This window comes from Coenobita brevimanus, chromosome 75 (assembly GCF_032717465.1).
Source record: "Coenobita brevimanus isolate Jiangsu-jjx chromosome 75, ASM3271746v2, whole genome shotgun sequence".
Taxonomy (NCBI): Eukaryota; Metazoa; Arthropoda; class Malacostraca; order Decapoda; family Coenobitidae; genus Coenobita; species Coenobita brevimanus.
In genome coordinates, this window is record NC_137028.1 from 18,970,553 (window position 1) to 18,993,755 (window position 23,203).

The 23,203-nt window shown below is 41.9% G+C and overlaps 1 protein-coding gene across 1 annotated transcript in view; it reads left to right on the forward strand.

Annotated features, from left to right (window-relative positions):
- The window catches only part of sax (type I BMP receptor saxophone), a 62,305-nt gene that overhangs the window by 20,699 nt on the left and 18,403 nt on the right, over positions 1 to 23,203 (forward strand). Inside the window, exons 3-7 of the mRNA XM_080278804.1 lie at positions 11,012 to 11,226; positions 14,000 to 14,104; positions 14,261 to 14,370; positions 21,547 to 21,823; positions 22,500 to 22,633. Of these exons, the coding sequence (XP_080134930.1) occupies positions 11,012 to 11,226; positions 14,000 to 14,104; positions 14,261 to 14,370; positions 21,547 to 21,823; positions 22,500 to 22,633 (841 nt within the window). The remainder of the gene's footprint in view (positions 1 to 11,011; positions 11,227 to 13,999; positions 14,105 to 14,260; positions 14,371 to 21,546; positions 21,824 to 22,499; positions 22,634 to 23,203) is intronic.

The following is a 23,203-nucleotide window of genomic DNA, read 5'->3' on the forward strand; positions in this document are numbered from 1 at the left end:
AAGTTACTCATCGCTACTCATTCACTCACCACAGCTACCAGTGTGGGAAGTCGACGTCATCATGCGTGCTTGCTGAAAAGACGCCACGTCAGTCAACTCACCACTTGCACCATCACTAACACCATTCCCACCACGGTAAAAATTAGTGAGTTACATAGTTACTTCATTTATACAATACACAGTGATAGACAATAAGCTTCTGCACAAACATATAAAACGTGCTGTATAGTTACGGCTTAAATATACATACTTACTTCAGTTATCTGCATAACTCAAACACTAAATAATCACCAACAATAAATATTCTACACTGTATATATTCATTCATTTATTATAGCATTTATTCACTACCAACGAGTGTTACCATTTATACCTACATAAAATACGTGTTGCATACATACAGCTATACATTATTATATCTACAAAGTGATAAAGAAAATATACCATCACAGTTACTCAGTGAGCGATTAAAAGAACTGTATTAAACATTTATTAATTAAAGCTACCTGGTGGAAACATAGGAATTAAGTTACAAGGTAAACTAGAGAAAAAAAAAAAATGGCCAACACAAATGACGTTAGCAAGAGTGAACATCTTCAACGCAATCGTGAAGACAATGATTTCCACACAGTACTGACACACATAAGCCGCATTTTGGCGGCCCAAGCTACAGCTTCGGATTCGAAGCTCTTCTAGGGGCGCTTGGTTTCTGTCCGCCAAAACAGAAAGCCGAAAAATTACACTTGCCGATTGCAGTGTAAACAGACCACAGTCTCTTCTTAACATGAACTGGTCATTTTCCATAGAGCACAGGACAAGTATTTTACCACCATAAATGTGCATTTAGACCAAAAAACCTATGATGAAAACCCTGCTCACTTAAAAACTTATAAAAGGGTGGGAAAAAAAGTACACAACTGTGTTGAACTTAACAATTACCTGTTGCTTTACAATTTTTTTTTCCTTACTTTAAGCATGGATCTTCAACACAGGACAAGTATTTTACCACCATAAAATGGGAATCTTTACTTTCAACCAGCCGGCCTTCTGGGTTTTTCCACGCTACTTTTTGGCCTAAGCTACCAAAATTGGGGGTGGGGGGGGGTTCTCTATAATATTTCTGTTGCAAATTTTTTTTACTGAATTTCTCCAGGTTAGGTTAAGATTGGTTGGTTGTTTTCAAGAGTAAAATAAAAATAATTTACGACGGAAATGCCAGAGAAGAAAAGTGCCTTAGAATGGTCGGAAATAGTGGAAAATGATAGTTAAAAGTTGTAAAATAGGGATGGTTGAAACTATAAATTTACCCATAAATGTCCATTTGCAACCAAACAGTGTTAAGATGAAAACCCGCCTCACTTAAAAATTTCAAAAGAAAGAAAAAAATACACAACTGTTTTGAACTAAACAATTACCTGATGCTTTACCCAGTTTTTTTTTCTTTTACCATGTTAATAATTGGAGTGAATTTCCCTTCCTGTCCTTTTTTATATCTACCAAACTTTTGGTGTTTTCATTAGACGTCCACCCAGCCATAACAATGTTTCGCCTATTCTTACCTGTACTTTCATTCTAGAGATTACAGCAGACCTGCATTAGGCAAGACCATCACAGAGAGTTTCTACAAATTAAAATTGTTTTTCAATCCCCTGCAAGAGCGGAAATATCTCGAGAATTAACCTGCTTGATGTGATATTAATTCACAATTCACAGTCTGCGCTTTTAATTATATCAACTGAACCTCTATATGATTATGTCGTTGGTATTTGTCACCAGCAACCAGATGTAAGTATGGATAATTTCATGATATATTTAGTTGCCATTGCTGGCCATTGTGAATTGCTACACCAGAGTCTTCTCCTTCTTGTTTGTCCACCAAGACTGCTCCCAATCACGCTTCAGTGAGATACGAAGACGCGCTTGGTTTCTATGGCCTTGGATTGGGCCGAGCTTCGTATCCTTTGGTCCGCCAAAACGGGGTAACTTGGTTTCACCGTAGACCAGCTTCGAATCCGATCCGCTGCTTGGTCCGCCAAAATACAGCATTATTACCCACGATAGGTACAAGTGAACAACAAGTCAGTGTATACAGTTAATACTGTATATAGTGTATATATATTTTTTTTATATAAAATAACAAAATATGGGACTATATAATATCATTTTCAATAATACCTGTGCATTATAAACTAAACCTTAAACAAGGGTCCCAAGGAAATTAGCCAGCAATTATGCAACCTCGAGCAACACCGAAAAAACGTAGACAAACGAAGAAAAACAAACTATAGAAAATCAATACATAAAAAAAAAAAAAAAAAAAAAAGAAAGAAAGAAAAAGTAAGAAAGAAAAAAGAGAGAACTAGAGTAAGATCACATAACAAACAAATGAAAATAAGTGTAAGTGTTATTACATATGCCAAAATACCACATAAACTACAAACGATATGTAACAATTATGTAACTCCATATTATAATTATGTAACGACAAACGATTGCATTATGTTACACTTGCTACAATTATGTAACTACAAATGATATGTAACAATTATGTAACGACAAATGATTGCATTATGTTACACTTGCTACAATTATGTAACTACAAACGATATGTAACAATTATATAACTCCATATTATAATTATGTAACGACAAACGATTGCATTATGTTACTATCTATCTATCTATTGCCAGACGCCTCAATCCCGTTTGGGGTGGCCACAAACAAATCGCCTCCAAGTCGCCCTGTCCCCCGCCATTTCACTCTCCTGCTCCCAACTCACACCCCCCTCTCTCATATACCTCTCCACCCCATCTCTCCATCTCATCCTCGGCCTCCCCCTCCCTCTTTCCCCCTCCACCTCACTCACATACACTCTCTTCGTCAGTCTTTGACCCTCCATCCTCTCCACATGGCCAAACCACCTCAGTGTGTTCCTCATAACGCTTCCTGTCACATCCACATCCACACCACAACGCTCCTTTATATCCTCATTCGTCAGCCTGTCTCTCCATGTGACTCCACAGGCTCCTCTTAAATAACTCATTTCCACGGCTCTCACTCTTGACTTGTGTCCTTCCAACAACGTCCAAGCTTCACTTCCATACGTTAGAGTTGGTATCACAATACTGTCATGTAGTAACTTTTTCACTTCCATGCTCACTTCCCTGTTTCTTATCACTGCTTTCAAAGAACCAGCAACCTTTCTTCCCTGCTGTACCCTTTCAAGCACTTCACCCTCCAAACCTCCATCCTTACTCATCACACTACCCAAGTACTTAAACGTACTCACATTTTCCAATTCCTCACCATCCAACCTCGCTGTACATTCACTGACTTCACCTCTCTCAAAGACCATCACTTTACTCTTCCCTACATTCACCTTTAGATTCCATTTCTTACACACTCTCTCAAACTCATCCACCAAGCCTTGCAGCTCCCCTTCGTCTTCACTCAACAACACGGTATCATCTGCAAACAACAGTACAGGGAGTTTCCAAACACTATCCTCTCTCACCAAGGCCACTCCAACATCCACTACCCTACCTTGTACCTCTTTTATTACCCCATCCATGTACAGATTGAACAACCATGGAGACATGACACATCCCTGTTTCAACCCAACTTTCAAAGAGAAAAATTCACTTAGTTCACCATCCACACGCACTTGCTACAATTATGTAACTACAAACAATATGTACCATTTATGTAACAGTTGCATAAACAAGATGTAACTTTTATGTAACTTTAACTACGATTATGTAACTACAAACGATATGTAACAATTATGTAACGACAAACGATTGCATTATGTAACACTTTGCCAATTATGTAACAGTTGCATTAACAAGATGTAACTTTTATGTAACTTTAACTACAGTTATAAGGCTAAGACACTTATGTAACAGTTGCATTAACAAAATGTAACTACATTTATAAGGCCAACACAATTATGCATTACCACAATATTTTGTAACAATTCATAAAATGTTACAATTATGTATTACCACAATGTTAGTACAATATTATAAGTCATACAACTATAGCACAATTCTGTATTATCAGTATCATCATACAAGTTAGATGAAATATTAAACATTACTAAAGTGATAACTCAATATGTAATGTATAACCTAGCAGTATTACCATTGCACAATTATATGCGTATGTCTGTTATAAATACACATCTCACAAAATGTATACAACTTGTTTAAAATGTAATATTACTGAATAATTGCTATTTGCTATGAATATTATATGTATACAATATTCATACAATTATGTTACATTTACAGTATTATGTATTTCACTTAATTAGCTTATAAGTTCATTATAATGTGTATATAATATGTATTAATATGTTATGACTATTAACTGTCGATGGTACGCCATTTTCGCGTGACCGAGCATATGTTAGGACTCCATATTATAATTACAAATCATAATAGACAAATAGATAAATAGATAGATAAATAGACAGATAGACAGCTCTATGCGAGCCTGGGAATGGGAAATGATCTTGCAAGTTACACTGAGGAAAAGCTGACGACAGATTACGAAGTAGCCAGTCAGGAGATGATGCAGTTAGTTGTCAGCAATTCACCAGGTGAACAAAGCCTTGTTGACCATACACACACATACACACATACTCACACACAGGCTTCTAGAACTTTCCAACCACAGGGAACACATGTGATACGTCTCCTGTTTCACCAGAATTTAGGAAAGAGAGCTCAGATGGAGGCTAGCCATAGAACAGGCAGGTGGTAGGGAGAAGGGCTTAGCAACTTGGAAGAGAGAGAGAGAGAGAGATAGGGAGATAGCTAGCGGGACTCTACTTTATACTTCGCTCTGTGTGAGAGACTTGTTAATATTTCCAAGACAAATAAAAATAGTCCCATACTATTCTTTACCTCTCCTTGTCATTGAATGACAAATGGGAAAGAAGATTATCTACTTACAAAGCTACTCAAGTATAATAACAACCGCTTGTCCACAAGTCTAATATATATAACTCCACTGCAAAGGAGTTACAAAGTCTTATATGTCATTTAAGACTTTGTAACTCCTTTGCAGTGGAGTTATATATATTAGACTTGTGGACGAGCGGTTGTTATTATACTTGAGTAGCTTCGTAAGTAGATAATCTTCTTTCCCATTTGTCATTCAATGACAAGGAAAGGTAAAGAATAGTATGGGACTATTTTTATTTGTCTTGGAAATATTAACAAGTCTCTCACACAGAGCGAAGTATAAAGTAGAGTCCCGCTAGCTATCTCCCTATCTCTCTCTCTCTCTCTCTCTCTTCCAAGTTGCTAAGCCCTTCTCCCTACCACCTGCCTGTTCTATGGCTAGCCTCCATCTGAGCTCTCTTTCCTAAATTCTGGTGAAACAGGAGACGTATCATGTGTGTTCCCTGTGGTTGGAAAGTTCTAGAAGCCTGTGTGTGAGTATGTGTGTATGGTCAACAAGGCTTTGTTCACCTGGTGAATTGCTGACAACTAACTGCATCATCTCCTGACTGGCTACTTCGTAATCTGTCGTCAGCTTTTCCTCAGTGTAACTTGCAAGATCATTTCCCATTCCCAGGCTCGCATAGAGCTGTCTATCTGTCTATTTATCTATCTATTTATCTATTTGTCTATTATGATTTGTAATTATAATATGGAGTCCTAACACTATGATCTCCAGTCTTTCAAATGCAGTGTGTCCAGGCATCTCGAAATGATCGGATCTTGAATTTGGCTCTCTCTTGTATTTTGTTTTTCTTTTGGAAGGAGCAATTTTGTGGGCTCGTGGCCCTTGGTTCCTTCTTCCTCACATAAAAAAAAACAAAAAAAACATTACATTACAGGACAAGTCATTACAAACATAAAGCTTCCCCAGTGGAGTTCCACAGGGCTTTGTTCTCTCACTTACACTCTTTAGCCTATACATGCATGATATTCCCACACTCCATCCACCCAGAAACATTGCCTTATGTGCAGATGACATCACAATAACAACCACACATCACATTGCAGACACAGGTTACACACTGCATCAGGACTACCTCAGCACCCTTCAAACATGGGTCAAGGACAACAGGCCAAATCCACCACCACAGTCATCACCAGCTGTAAACTTGAATACCGATACTTTTCCCAAATCACACTTAACAATGTACCAGTACATGTGCCACACACCCTATACTTAGATCCTTGGAGTGATACATGACACTGCACTCACCTTCAAGGACCATGTATAAGACATCAAGATATGGTGTACCCCCATATTCAGTGTATTTAGGGCAACTACATGACCAGAATTTGAGGAACAAAAAGAAGCACTTGCCTTACTCTGCAAACAGTACATCAGATCAGTGATGTCTTATCCCTCCCCCATATGGGCTCCCATCCTATCTAATGCCCACTACAACACCTTACAAATCATACAGAACAACATCCTATCACCAGTGGCTGCTCCAAAACTGCTCCCACAGCCCATTTCTATCTATCTATCTTTAGCCTGATGCCCTAATCCCGCAAAGGGTGGCTGCTGACAAAACGCCTCCAAGTCGCTCTGTCAGCCACCATTTGACTACCCTCCCCCCAACTCACCCCCCCCTTCCTCATATACCTCTCAACTCCATCCCTCCACCTTATCCTCGGTCTTCCCCTCCCTCCACCTCACCTACATACACACTCTTAGTCAGTCTTTCATTCTACATTCTCTCCACATATCCAAACCACCTCAGTGTATTTCTCCTAATCTTCTCAACCACATCCACATCCACCCCACAATGTTCTTTCACTTCTTCATTCGTCAACCAGACCCTCCATGTCACTCCACATGCTTCTCTCGAATATATCATTTCCACTGCTCTCACTCTTGACTTGTTCCCCTCTTGCAAGGTCCATTCCTCACTTCCATACGTCAGGGTAGGGATCACAATACTATCCTGCAGTGACTTCTTAAATTCCATATTCACCTCCCTATTTCTCATCACTGCTTTCAGTGAACCAACAACCTTCCTTCCCTGCTGTACCCTTTCATGCACTTCATCCCCCAAGGTTCTATCCTTACTCATCACACTACCCAGGCACTTGAATGCACTCACATTCTCCATATCCTCGCCATCCAACCTCACCGTGCATTCTGTGACTTCATTCCTCTCAAACACCATAACTTTACTCTTGTTTACATTAACTTTCAGATTCCACTTACTACACACTGTCCCAAATTCGTTCACCAAACCTTGCAACTCCCATTCATCTTCACTCAATAATACTGTATCATCAGCAAACAGCAACACCGGAATCTTCCAAATCTCACCCTCATTCATTAGAGCCATCCACACATCCACTGCCCTACCTTGCACCTCCTTTACAGCGCCATCCATGTATATATTAAATAGTCATGGAGACATCACACAACCCTGTTTCAGTCCCACATTGAGATCAAAGAACTCACTCAGCTCACCATCCACTCGCACTGTAGCCCTAGCTCCTTTGTACATACTCTTCATAGCACTCAACAATTTCCCCTCCACTCCATATATTCTCAATACCTTCCACATACCTTGTCTATCTATTCTGTCATAAGCTTTCTCCAAGTCCATTAATGCAGCATACACTTTCCCTTCTCTAGATACTTCTCCACTAAACATCTTAGAACAAATATATGATCTACACACCCTTTTCCCTTCCTAAATCCACCTTGTTCTTCTCCAACTAGCTTCTCTGTTATATGCCTAACCCCGTCAATGAGTATTCTACCATATATTTTACCAGTCACACTAAGAAGGCAAAATACCCCTATGGTTATCACATACCTCTCTCTCCCCTTTTCCCTTGTATAAAGGAACAATTATACCTGATTTCCAGTCCTCCAGAACCCTTCCCTCTTCCCAGGCCAATCTACATAACTTCCATATCTACTCCACTACAATCTCACCCCCATACCTCAGCATTTCACCACACACTCCATCAGTTCCTGGGGCCTTTCCCATCTTGATCTTCTTCATTGCTTCCACTATTTCCGCCCTACTGATCTCTTCCTCCTTCCTCTCATCTCTCCTTCTCCCAGCCATTCCCAAACCACTTATACTCGCTCTGCTCTCACTCTCTACATTCAACAAATCCTCAAAGTGCTCCTTCCATCTCCTCAATTTCTCTTTCTTCTCCACCAACAATCTATTATTCCTATCTTTCACTCCTCTACTATTTCCCCTTTCACACTGCCTTACTTTCTTTACCTCCTTCCAAAATAATTTCTTACTCTCCCTCCATTTCACACTCAGATTCCTCCCAAATTCTTCATCCACTTTCTTCTTACTCTCCTTCACCAATCTCTTCCTCTCCCTTCTCCTGTTCACATATATCTCTCTCTTCTCTCTCCCAGCATCTCCCCTACCTCTACTCGCTAGCCATTCACTATAAGCCTTCTTTTGTTCCACAACTTGTTTCACCTCATCATTCCACCATGCTGTCCCTTGCACATCCCTGCATCTCCTCCTCACTCCACAAACCAACTCACACGCTGCACCTATCTTTTTCATGAATATCTCATACGTCTTCCACCCCTTCCATCTGCTCTAACTCATACTCTCCCAATTCTTCTTCCACTATGCTCTTATACTCTGCCATTCTCTCACTGTCTTACAATTTCTCCACTCTTCTCACAGGAGCTGTTTCCTCCTGTCTTCCCTTCATCTCTTCAGCCATTTTCTTTGCAACCTTACCTTGGCCATCACTAAGTGATGGTCCGAAATTCCATTCCCCCACCCTCTCCACCCTCTTGCATCCACCACTTGGCTTCTCATTCGCTCATCCACACACATATAGTCTATCATTGCTTTTCGTTCAACAGGTTCACCATCCATCCTCCTCATAACCCTCCATGTATACCTGTGGATCATCGTATGCCAAAAGTAGGCGTTAGCTATTGCTAACCCCTTACCAGCACAGATGTCCAGCAAAGCACTACCATTCCCATCTACTTAGGCTGGCACACCCCACTGACCAACCACTCCAACCACTTGTACATTCCTGACTTTGCCATTCATGTCTCCAATAAAAAATGCTCTCTCACTCCTCTCAGACTTGTCCATACATGCTGCTACACTCGCCCAAAACTCGTCTTTCACTCTTCCCACTCAGTCCTCTGTCGGCGCATACGCACACACAATCGCCCACGCTTGTATACCTACTTTTATCCATACCCATACAATCCTTGCAACCACTGTTCCATACTCTCTTATATTCTCCTTCCACTTCTTGCTTATCATCAGACATAGTCCCTCTCTTGCTCTCTCATTCTCATTAACTCTTGCACATATCCCTAAACTGTATTCCCATTCTCTCACCCTTTCACCTTTCCATTTAGTTTCAGTCAATCCACATATATCTACTCTTGCATCCTCAAGCACCTGCACGATCTCTCTTTCACTTCGTCATTCACTCCTCTTACATTCCACGTCCCCACCCTAAGAATGTCCTTTGTCCGTTCCTTAGTCATCAGCGTATGGTCTGTCCTGATCCAAGGCGCTTTATTCGCTTGTTTAGTTAGTTCTTTTTACGGGGTGGGACACTAACCCACCACCAACCCTTTTAGTTGCCTCATACGGCAAGCAGGGATACTGGGGGAGTATTCTTCAAACCCCCCCTACCCCCAGCGGGGGTCCTCCCTATCAGTTTTAGGAAAGTGACCTATGCCAATACACAACACCCCTTTTACTACATAACAGGGAGACACAACACACATGGGCACATAAAACAGTCACCACACAAGCATTATCAAATGCGCTACAGCAGTATCCCACCCCCAGACATACTGACACTAGTACTTCACGTGCAAGGCAATAGAACATCGCAATCACAGCACCATACTACTAGGTCCCCCTTGACATCCACCATTCTGAGGTGTCTTTAAATAGAGATGATCAAGTTCACCAAGGTAGACTTGAAACAAGACACCACCCAGCCCTCTTCAGGTACCAGCTAAGATTTAGGATGTGTGGAATCACAAATGACATGCCCATCTTGTAGAATAGGCCCACACAATATAGCATACGTAATGGAGCACTGCACAGCACATCCATTACTGCATACGTAATGGAGCACTGCACAGCACATCCATTACTGCATATGTAATGGAGCACTGCACAGCACATCCATTACTGCATACGTAATGGAGCACTGCACAGCACATCCATTACTAAGCTGCAGACACAACATCAACAGTGTAGGGAACCTGTGGGACAACCCCATAGGAGTGGTTGCTTACTTGCAGTCAGTGGGTTAGCTTGATCAGACAGACTGGGATTGAACAGCGACAGCAACAACTCACAAGACCACCAGTCATCATTTAGTTCTGTACCCACTTGACCACCAAGAATCATTTGGTTTATACAGTACCCACGAGATCACAAGGCATCATTTGGTTCTGTACCCACTAGACCACCAGGCACCATCTGATTCTGTGCCAACTAGACCACCAGGCATCATTTGGTTCAATACCCATTAGACAACCAGGTGTCATTTAGTTCTATACCCATTAGACCACCAGGTGTCATTTAGTTCTATACCCACTAGACCACCAGGTATCATTTGTTTCTGTACCTGATAGACCACAAGGCATCATTTGGTTCTGTACCCACTAGACCAGTAGGTGTCATTTGGTTCAACACCCACTGGACCACCAGGTGTCATTTGTTTCTGTGGTTACTACCCCATAGTGAATAGTTTCATGGGTGACAGGAAACCATTTTAATTGTCACTCCGTGTTGAGTCACTAGAGGGTGGCACTGCATCAAGTGAGCAGATGAAGGACACTAAACTGTCAGTTTCTCCCAGTTTACTGAATGAGTTAAAAATAAAAACTTCTGATATTTTAAAATACATCATTGATATAGAACAAGGACTTAGTATCTCCCAGTTTACAGTACGAGTTATTAGTGAAAAGTTTTGATATTTTAAAATACTGTACATCATTGACATATAACAAGGACGTACTGTTTTTATCTTTCTTCTAGCTGATGGTAATTATGGTACGGGTCGAGTGATACTGATCTACGTAGTGCCCATTCTGGTGGTGGTGGCTGTGGCAGGCCTGGTGGTTTTGCTGCTGCGGCGCTCCTATAACCGACGTATCCGACAGTATGCAGCTGCTGTGGCAGCATCAGCTATCACACCAAATTATTACCGAGATGAACTGAGAGTCACTGCAGCAGGCGATTCTACATTGCGGGTACATATACCATGCTCCTAGTATTGTAGTCATCTCTAGTCAGTGACAACTACTGTAGTGGTATGCACAAACCTCAGATGTAGATACACTACAAAAGAGCTGGCACAGAGCAGAGCAGTGTGGAGGAATGCTAACATATACTGTAATTCCATCTGACCCTGCTTCATGGAAAATAGAAAAACTTTTTTTTTTTTCTTTTTTTTTTCCCCAGGAGGGGGAGTTCAGTGTCCCCTTGGGTATTTCTTGGTATCATCCATCCATCCATCCATCATCCAATCCTATGCCGCCCCATGAGGAGCATAGGAACCCATGGCTAGGCAAGTTGGTCCTGACATTTAAGATGAGAGTGACCAGCCTCACTCATCCCTGAGTGGCATTAAGTGAGCAATAAACCCCAACCATCCCTTGGATATAAACCTACACAGGCTCAACCCGATTGGAGCATCTTTATTACCCACTAAACCACCAGGCGCCATTATTTGGTTATATGGTTAGCACCCAGTGTAGTAAATGGTTTCCTGGTGTATAGGATACCATTTGGCTTGTCACTCAGTGTAGCGTCACCAATAGGCAGAAGGAAGAGGAAAGAAAAACAGAAGAGGGAGTATACAGTCACCCAAAGGCAGAAGGAAGAGGAAAGAAAGAAGAGGAAGGATGGAAGAGAGAAAAGGGCAGACACCCAAAGCAGCAGTACATCGAATGAGTGGATGGTGAGCGTTCCCATCTATAACTGAAGTAAATGATGAGGCAGTAGAATTCATTGATGCTTCAAGTGATTATTATGTCCCAGTTTCCTGTTGAGGAAGATAGCATGTACTAACCATATCAGCATAATTCTACATTGTACCTTTCAGGGTAGTTGGTGGTTGTCTAGCACTGCCTCTGGGAGGTATACTACTATCATGAGAGTAAAAAGTGGCTGCAAGCATGGTGACTAACTGCTTCATCATTATACTAGGGTAAAAAAGAAACAGGTAGAGTCAAAGTCCAATCTGAGACTCACATAGTCACAAATCTTATTACTTTGTCATCAGCATCATCCCAACATAATTTCCCACTTAGGGATATTATAATAATATATGTATTTTTTTGATAGTTTCCAGCAACTATTAGGAAGTAATTATAATAACAGCTTTTGTCACTTGATTTAGTTCCCAGTCCATAAAAAAATGCTAGATGAACCATGGCCAACCACAGTATATTTACTCCATGAGAGGAAGCATGGCATCATATAATTTGATAATTTGATAGACCCTCATTAGTGTCTTAAAGTATTTATGTGGAACATATCTTTTTAGAGTTCAGCTGAGTATTTTCATAATTAAGAAGGAGCAGGACTTGAAGAGTGGTTCTGAAGTAAAAAAAAGGCAGAGCAATCACAATGTGTCCCTGACTAAGAGTGAGTAGATAATCAAAGCCATATGATGTTTAAATTACTGCTGACTACAGTTGTTGTTGTTGTTGCTCTACCTTGGTCTGTCTGGCTGAGCAGATCTATCGACCACTGGCAAGCAGCTGCCTTCCTGTGGCAGACAGCGACATGCCAGGGGTGAAATAGGGTCCTTCCACATGGTGAGGTGGAGGGAAAATGGAGGAGGCATAGTCCTCAAGAGGGCTGCCTGTGTAAAGATGTATGAGAGTAGTGGTCTCAGCCCAGACTATGACTACTTTGTAAATGGGGTTGAGTTCCTGACGTGGGAGTGTTGTGGAAGGCCAGTTACTAGGTCTTGGCTCCCACATCCTTCCATGGTTGTACCTCTGTAGATGATGGTGACCATCCTTTACTACTTTTTTGGTGGGCTGTCAGGTGCTTCAACTTGCCCAAGGGTGACCTAGGACTATGCAGGGCAGGGGTGTGCATCTTCCCTGAACCAGATACTTGCTCTGGCTGCATAACTCATGCTGACTGCAGTTATTTTGTTAAAAAAGATGAGAGGGAGCTTAATACAGCACATATAATTTTATAATTTTCAATCTTTTAATCAACCCTATTCTTATTATGTCACATCACATGTTTGTGATGTCCAGATGTACTCATTATGGACCAGTAGGCCTGCTGTTACCTGTACTTCCTATGTACTCCTTTTTACTCTAACAGCAGCAGTTCAGGTGGTAGGGAATAGGACATATTACTTTGTCACATTGTATCTCTCCTCCTCCTTTCCCTTTTTTTCCCATTCTTCCTGTCACTGTTCATTACAGGTACAGTACTCATCTTTCAATTTCAGGTGGCTCTACAGTGAGTGACAAGCCAAATGGTTTCCAGTAACAAGGAATCCATTTACAATGCCGGGTGGTAACCATATAACCAAATAACAGAAATTTGTGGAGCTTATTGCTGTGCCCCTGTTAACTGTGTGGAGATGCAAATACGTCATCCACCCAGGAGCCAAACCTCCCCACCAATCCCCGTGTCTTGTTGTGGAAAGGCACTGTCATCCGCAACAAAACAGTGGTTAAATGCACGGGATGGCCCTGCAGGGGCAGTTGCCTGCCTGTGGTTGAAGGGTCTTCTCGATCAAGCAGACTGTAGTAGCACAATAACAACACAGTGCTCAGAGCTGTACTACGCTTAAGTTGACAGAGTGACACGTGGCTGGTTTGAATTCTCTTTGATTTCTGTAAGATACTGTTTTTCTTCGTGTTTGTCCTCTGATTTGCAGATATATTTGCATGTCATATTATTTCCAATTGCATGCACTAACTCAGCATTGCACTATGAATCATATGTAAGACTTCATCCAGATTAATGAATCTGAATTCTCTTTCACAGGAAATTTTCAATGACTCCATTACCTCAGGTAGTGGATCAGGACTTCCATTACTTATTCAGCGAACTCTTGCCAAACAGATATGGCTGGCAGAGGTAATTGGGAAGGTAAGATTTAACATGCTTTTAACGAGATATTTCACTGTATCAAGATTGTTCAGTACAAAATTGATTGGTAGACAAAAGATTATTAGCAATGTTACTCATGTTGGAGATTGGTTTTCTTTATTCTGTACTAATGTTTTGTATTTATGGTATACACAGGGTCGATATGGTGAAGTGTGGTGTGGTGTCTGGCAGGGGGAGAAAGTTGCTGTCAAGATATTTTTTTCACGTGATGAAGCATCTTGGGCCAGGGAGACAGAAATATACAGGTGAGATTTAGTCATCTTACCTGGAATTTAGGGTTAAAGAGTGATTTAGCTGAAAAAAGTAGAAAATTTTGGAAAAGGGTCTTTCCATGCAAATGTCAACCTTTAGTGTCAGTGTCAGAATTGATCAAAACTTTATAAATTATATATAATTTTAAAGCTTAAACATTGAATTTGATGAATCTGGACAGAAAAAGTTTCTAAACTGTCCACTGAGAGCAAGGCATTAAAAAATGTCACTGAAGGAAAATTCTTGCTGATATTAGTGATTTTCTTTTCATCATTGACCCAAATATGTATTTGTTTGGATGCTGTCATTGGCTTTTACTGAAGTAGCATCTGTTTGAGCTGTAATTGTCACTACAATTGTTTACATACATTTTGCAGTCAGGCCGTGGCACGACCTTGAAGTGGAAATACATCAGGAGTAACGTGTGTAACGTTTTTTTTTTTACATTTTTCCCATACACAGCTTACAAATTGGAGGAAACTAACATAACTTTATATTATAAATAAGCATCCTAGTACATCTCTAATATAGCCCTGTGATATCATGTAAGAGACTCTGGTACAGTAAGCCATATGCTCCGTCACACATTACATGCATAGCATGAGGAATGTTGCCAGAAAAAGATGTAACATTCTCACACACAGCTTTAAACAAGAAATCACTGCAGTTTCACTGAATTCAGGGAGAGATGGGCGGGTATGGTGGGAGGGTTGAGTGGGTTGATGTGATGGATGGCATTGTTGGGCGAGCAGGGTGGGTGGCATTTGTGAGTGACCGTGGTTGGTGGGCAAGATAGGTCGTCGGAATGTATGGGTCGCCAGGGTTTGTGGTGACACAGGAGGTCGCAAGGGTGGCTGAGAAGATTGTGTGGCTGGGGTGCTTTGCGTGGATGGTTTGGTTTGCGGGTTGGGTGGGTGGATGGGTTCATTGTAGGTAGGTGAGTGGGTGGATGTGTTAAGTGGTGCTGTTAAATGAGCTTGGTGGGTGGCATTCGTGGGTGGGCAAGGTGGATTGCTGAGATTGGTGTGCTTGGTGGGTCACACAGGTGGCTGGGAAAGGTGAGTGTTGATTGGGTTGAGTAAGCAAGTGGATGGGTGGATATGTAGCTCCCAATGTCACTCACAGTCCAGCTCCCGTCCCGTTGACACCTCCACTCCAGTCGGCGGCGGGACCAGCCCCCAGCACTAACCAGGAGGGTTGGCCTGTACTTTCCACCTGGAGGGCGACGGCCTAGGACCCGCCTGCCAGGCCTCCGCCCACCTGAACCAGGGCCTGCCCTCCTTGCGACCGTGTCCGGGCCTCCCTCCTCAATTTTCACTTGCTGCGGGGCTGGGCGAGTGTTTACAGCCCTTTTCCACTAAGGGCAAGGGGGTTGAGGGCAGCTGTGGGGTGGTATTCCACCGCAGTTCTTCATCAGCGCCCTTCATCTGGCGCCGTGCCTTTGTCCACCTCTGCACATCCCGCACTGCCCTCCACAACCATCATTGTGCTTGCCTACCCTCATTCTCATGGAACCTTCCCTGCCTTTGCTGCCTCCGCCACCAGTTGTTGTCGGCCCAGCTATGCTCTCGTCGGAGAGCCATCTTCCGCCACTTCCCTGACAGGCTCTTTGTTTGCCTGTGCCCCATCAAGTGCGGGGCAAATATTACAAACAAACAAGCTCCCAGCATGACAAGGCAGGAGTGGAACTTTTAGTGCTAGTAGTCATATGACTTGTCACTATTATTTAGATTTTAGTACAGCGTATATCGTTTAGAAGGCAAGTAAATATTTGGAACAAAATTCAGTTGAGCAGGATCATTCTATTGAAATCTGCTAAATCCACAGTTTAATTACTTTTCATTGAACTGAAGGTGGATGTATGTGGGTAATAATACATCTGATAGTAGAATCAATTATATTACATGTGGCAAGACATGAGAGAGAGCGAATCCTCAGATCTCCAATCCATCCTCCTAACAGATCGATGGTATTGTGGGGGTAAGGGGGGGAAGCTGGGGGGTGGATGTGTGCAATTAACCTGCCCTCTTGTGGCAGACTACCTTGTCCCCTTATTAGTGTTCATGACTGTGCTGGTTCATTTCACAATCAAAACGTTGTCTAAACATTATGACTGCAGTCATTGAGTTAGTGCCTGTAGAATGCATGATCAAAGTTAATTACCCTAGAAAGGGGGGCATATCAACAGAGTGGGTCACACTCAGTTTCATTTCCCTGACAATCCAGACAGATGAGATAGCAGAGGACATGGTTATGCAGGCTTTGCCAACTGCTCAAGTATCAAGAATGGTACATACATTCAAAAGGGTGGCTTTTCCCTCCTCAATCAGCTAGCCTATGTTGATGTCATGTTGATGTCACTTGAATATCGTGGTGTCACTTAAACAAGAATTGCCTTCTGATTAGTTCAATCATTCATTCATCATGTAATCCAGTGCTGACCCATCAGGAGCCCGGGGCTAGGCAAGTTGGTCCTGGCATTTAAGATGAAAGTGACAAGCTTCACACATCCCTGAGTGGCATTACATGATCAGTAATTCCCAGCCACCCCTTGGATATAAACCTCCACCGGCACAGTGTGGTTGGAGCACCTTAATTGCCCAATAAACCAGTAGGCGACAGTTTGGTTATATGGTTACTGTCCAGCGTAGTAAATGGTTTCCAGGTGTACAGGAAACCATTTAGCGTGTCACTCAGTGTAGTCACCCTTACGCAGAAGGAAGAGGAAAGAATGAAGGAAAGAAAGATGGAAGAGGAAAGATGGAAAGAAGAAAGAGAGGAAAGGGCAGGCACCCGAGAGCAGCACAACATTGAGTGGGTGGATGGTGAGACCCCCACCAACCACTTTCTGGTCAGTTTATTATGTAAATTTCACATCAGTACATGTTTTGTGTATGTTTGTGTTACATACAATTACTGTAACCATATTAAGAGTTGACTATAATCATATTTCGTTAAAAATCGCAGAAGTACCATTTCTCACTTTTCCTGGGGGTAGGGGGGTTTTTCAAGAATACTCCCCTAGTATCCCTGCTTGTCGTAAAAGGCGACTAAAAGGTTGGTGGAGGGTTAGTGCCCCTCCCCGGAAAACAACTAACTAAAAAAACAAACAATAAGCCTCGGACTAGGACTGACCAAACGATGACGACCAAGGACCGGACAGACATGGTCATCGGAATGTGGAATGTAAGGGGAGCGAATGACGAGGTGAAAGAGAGAGAGATTGTCCAGGTGCTTGAGGGTGCGAATGTGAATGTATGTGGAATAACTGAAACAAAATGGAGAGGAGAAAGTGTGAGAGAATGGGAGTATGGATGGGGTATATGTGCAGGAGTAGGTGAGAATGAGAGGGCAAAGGAAGGAGTGTGTATAGTTGTGAGTAAAAGATGGAAGAGGAGCATAAGACAGTATGGATCAGTTGGGTCAAGGATTGTGTGGGTAAAGTTGAAAGTTGGAATACAAATGTGGGCGATTGTGTGTGTGTGTATGAGCCAATGCAAGATCGTTCTAGAAGAGTGAGAGAAGAGTTCTGGACAAATGTAGAAGTGTGCATGGAAAAGTTTGGAAGGAATGAGAGAGTGTTTCTGATTGGTGATATGAATGGTAAAGTTGGGAATGTGAAGGTGGATGGAATAGTTGGTGAGTGGGGTGTGCCTGCTGAGATAGATGAGAATGGGAGTGCGTTAGTGGACATTTGTGCCGGGAGGGGGTTGGTGATAGCCAATACCCTCTTCAGGTATAAAATGATCCACAGGTATACGTGGCGAGTGATGAGAAGGGTGGGTGGTGAACTGAATGAAAGGAAGGCAATGACTGATTATGTGTGTGTGGGTGAAAGGATGCGAAGATGTGTAATGGATGCAAGAGTTTATAGAGGTTGGGGGAGTGGACTTTCTGACCACTACTTGGTGGTGGCCAGAATTAGAATTCAAGTAAGATGGAGGAATAGAAGAAGGGAAAGACGAGAGGAAGGAGTAGTTGCAAGGAGAGTGGAAAGGTTACAAGAGGATGAGAAAAAGGCAAATTATAAGAGAGAAGTGGAGGAACGATTAGGCAAATATGAATTGGAGCAGATGGGAGACGTGGAAGGTGTGTGTAGGATATTTACAGAAGAAATATGTGCAGCATGTGATGTGGTGTGTGGAAGGAAGAGAAGACGGAGGGGGGTGCAAGGAACAGCGTGGTGGACTGAAGAGGTGAAACAGGCTGTGGCACAAAAGAAGAAAGCATACAATGAATGGATGAGAAACAGGGGCGTGAAAGAAGTTGAGAGGCGGAAGAGAGAGTCATATGTAGAAAGAAAGAGAGAGGTGAAAAGATTAGTGAGAGAGAGTAAGAAGAGAGTGGATGAGGAATTTGGAAGGAATTTGAGTGTAAAGTGGAGGGACTGTAAGAAAATGTTCTGGAAAGAGGTGAAAAGAGTAAGACAGGGTGGAAGTGAAGTTAGCAGGGGAGTGAAAGATAAAAATGGTAGATTACTAGTGGAGAAGGGAGAAAAAATGAGCAGATGGAGAGAACACTTTAAGGAATTGTTGAACGTAGAGGATGGAAGTAATGCGAGTATAAGTGGCTGGGAAATGACTGGGAGAAGGAGGGAGGTGAGAAGACATGAAGAAATCAGTAGGATAAAAGTTGTGGAAGCAATGAAGAAAGTTAAATCGGGGAAAGCCCCAGGAATTGATGGAGTGTGTGGTGAAATGCTGAAGTATGGGGGAGAGATAGTAGTAGAATGGATGTGGAAGATGTGCAGATTGGCCTGAGAGGAAGGTAGAGTCCCGGAGGATTGGAAGTCAGGTATAATTATTCCCTTGTACAAAGGAAAAGGGGAAAAAGAAGTGTGTGCTAATCGTAGGGGCATTTGTCTTCTTAGTATAATAGGAAAAGTGTATGGTAGGCTACTTATTGACAGAGTTAGAGAAAGAACAGAGAAATTAGTTGGAGAAGAACAAGGAGGCTTTAGGAAGGGAAGAGGTTGTGTAGATCAGATATTCATCCTTAGATCTTTAGTGAAAAAGTTTCTAGAGAAGGGAAAGAAGTTGTATGCGGCTTTCATGGATTTGGAGAAAGCATATGACAGGGTGGATAGACAAGGATTTTGGAAAGTGTTAAGAATATATGGAGTAGATGTGAAGTTGCTGAATGCTGTGAAGAGTATGTACGATGGTGCGAAGGCTGCAGTGCGTGTGGATGGTAAACTAAGTGAATTTTTCTCTTTGAAAGTTTGGTTGAAACAGAGATGTGTCATGTCTCCATGGTTGTTCAATCTGTACATTGATGGGGTAATAAAAGAGGTACAAGGTAGGGTAGTGGATGTTGGAGTGGCCCTGGTGAGAGAGGATAGTGTTTGGAAACTCCCTGTACTGTTGTTTGCAGATGATACTGTGTTGTTGAGTGAAGACGAAGGGGAGCTGCAAGGCTTGGTGGATGAGTTTGGGAGAGTGTATAAGAAACGGAATCTAAAGGTGAATGTAGGGAAGAGTAAAGTGATGATCTTTGAGAGAGGTGAAGTCAGTGAATGTACAGCGAGGTTGGATGGTGAGGAATTGGAAAATGTGAGTACGTTTAAGTACTTGGGAAGTGTGATGAGTAAGGATGGAGGTTTGGAGGGTGAAGTGCTTGAAAGGGTACAGCAGGGAAGAAAGGTTGCTGGTTCTTTGAAAGCAGTGATAAGAAACAGGGAAGTGAGCATGGAAGTGAAAAAGTTACTACATGACAGTATTGTGATACCAACTCTAACCTACGGAAGTGAAGCTTGGACGTTGTTGGAAGGACACAAGTCAAGAGTGAGAGCAGTGGAAATGAGTTATTTAAGAGGAGCCTGTGGAGTCACATGGAGAGACAGGCTGACGAATGAGGATATAAAGGAGCATTGTGGTGTTGATGTGGATGTGATAGGAAGCGTTATGAGGAACACACTGAGGTGGTTTGGCCATGTGGAGAGGATGGAGGGTGAAAGACTGACGAAGAAAGTGTATGTGAGTGAGGTGGAGGGGGGAAGAGGGAGGGGGAGGCCGAGGATGAGATGGAGGGATGGGGTGGAGAGGTATATGAGAGAGGGGGGTGTGAGTTGGGAGCAGGGCAGTGAAATGGCGGGGGACAGGGCGACTTGGAAGTGATTTGTTTGTGGCCACCCCAAACGGTATTGAGGCATCTGGCAATAGATAGATAGATGTTTGACGGTCACATTTTCCTTAACAGCACGACAGTTATTAGGAATAATCATTTTTCCTGGGTATGGTTATGATCCTTATCTATTGATATATTATTGATATGAAGCACTCCATGATTGAACCAGTCATATTACAGACGTACTGAAATTACTTATAGAAACAACAAGAGAGGCTATCATCGCGGTAACTTTCCTCACGCAACTTTTGAAAAGCTATATAACATCCAGATTAAAACATATAAACAATTCAACTGTGGTATGATTTGATGTGAAGTGCTGGTAATATAGCATGCAATAACCATTTGTTTAAATTGCATACTTTTGCAGACATACCTGAGAGTACTTCAGTAACTTGTCTCTGAATATTGATTGAATGCAATTAAAATCTGGCGACTCAGCAACTTGTCTCCAAATGTAACGTTCCTCATGATAGAATGACCCAAAATAATTAATTGTGGAAGTTACCAAAATTAATCACTGATATTTCATCTTCACTGTCAGTTTTAATAGAGTTGTAAAATTTGCAAAATTTCCCCACCCTTTGGGAAGACCAATTCTTCAGGCATGTCAGATAATTGATATCCCACTATAATATTCATGACTGGTACAGGTTCAGGATGTTTTATTTCACATCATGGGGTTTATTATTACAATGTGTTACTTGTTTTTCCACCCTTTTTTTATTCCCATATTGTTCATTTCCTGTCAAACACTCACTTGTTCTGCCCTGAATTATTAATAGATAAGTGTCCAGAAATGTACAGTGAAATAGGATTATATTCTCATAAGGGATTACTTTTATCAATGCACATTTCTTAACTTTACCAGATCATTAGTAACCATGTGGTATTGAAAAGAGAAATTGGTACTGGTAATTGAACTGCTGTCTCCCACAAAGATACCCTGGAGAAGCAGTACAGTGAACATTTTCATAAATGAATAGTTAATCATATATATGACTATTATTCTGCACTTAGACTGATAATTTTTATTCTTTTAGCACAGTGCTGTTGCGACACGAAAACATCCTTGGGTTCTATGGGTCTGATATGACATCACGTGGGTCATGTACACAGCTGTGGTTAGTGACCCATTACCACCCACGGGGGTCCCTTTATGACCACCTCAATGCCCACACCCTTGACCACACTGAGCTCATCACCATCGCATTATCTACCATCAATGGCCTCCTCCATCTTCACACAGAAATCTTTGGAACCCAGGGAAAACCTGCCATTGCTCATCGAGATATCAAGTCAAAGAACATACTGGTTAAGGTTTGTGATGTAGCTTGGTTAAGTTGAGAGGAAAGGGAGAGGTGACTGGCTTAGGAGGGCCACAATTATGAATGTAGAGGGAATAATGCCCAGGGGTAGACTGAGGAAGACTTGAGATGAGATTCTGTGTGGGGGACGTTTGGAATAGAGGTTTAGGTAGACTGAGGAAGACTTGAGGTGAGATCCTGTGTGGGGGACCTTTGGGATAGAGGGTTAAGAAGGGAAATGGCTAAAGATTGTGACATATGGAGAGCTGCCATCAGATGAAAAAATTTCTGACACACATGCTAGCGTAGTCCATGGTCTTTAAGCATAATGTAACACAACATGGCGCAGTACCACTTGTATTATCAGTACGATGTATATGAAGGTGAGATAAGTCTTCCTGCAAGACTCATTGTAAGAAAAATACAGGCATATACAGATCTTTGACATGTCAAGTGAGTTTTGCACCACCAAAAAGAAATGTGAAGTAAGTTGGAAAGTAGTTCGGAGCACACTTCCAACTACAAGATGCTCACCAGTTGGGCCCTTACTACTCATTTGTTTCAGGTATTGTGAATAAAATATTTGCTGTTATCTCAAAAATGTACATTTATTTGGTATTTGTAAGACCATGCATTATCTTGAATTCATTCGGTTAAAGAACTCTAATATTTGGCTTTTATATTTACAGTTGAATGGAGCTTGTGTCATTGCGGACTTTGGCTTGGCCGTTATGCATACTCAGAAAACTGGTGAAATTAACATCAGTAATAATCCTCGTGTGGGAACCAAGCGATACATGAGCCCAGAAGTCTTAAATGAAATGTAGGTTTTGTGTATTTATTACATTCTGAGTTTGTAGAGTACACTTGTTTTTGGATGACTGATATACTTAGTTCTGGAATTTTTATGAGAACTGTTGTACACCTACTAATGTCTTAGGTGTAGGATTGCCTTGTGATTCAATCTTAGGTGAATAATACTAGAAGCTCTCATCATCATTGGTATGAAGATGCAATAGCCACAACATTAGTAAGCCCCAGAGCAACAGCTGACTGTGTTTTCAGGGAGTGGAAGGTGGTACAGTGTACACTTTTGTATGCTGTAGCATTTTCAAGAAAAATGAAAAACTCATATAGACTCTATTCCTTTAGCCCATCATTTCACTTGGATTGATGGTTTGCTGTGATAGGCAGACCAGTAACCTTACATTTACATGTGATGGTAGGAAGAAGAAACCAGCCTCTCTTTTGACTGAATTCCACAACTCCACTTCCTAAACAGTTTATTTTGCATATTACATCTTCCTACCTTCTTCTATGTTATTGAGGTGGGGACACTCACCATCCACTCACTCAGTGTGCTGCTTTGGGTGTCTGCCCATTCCTTTCTTCC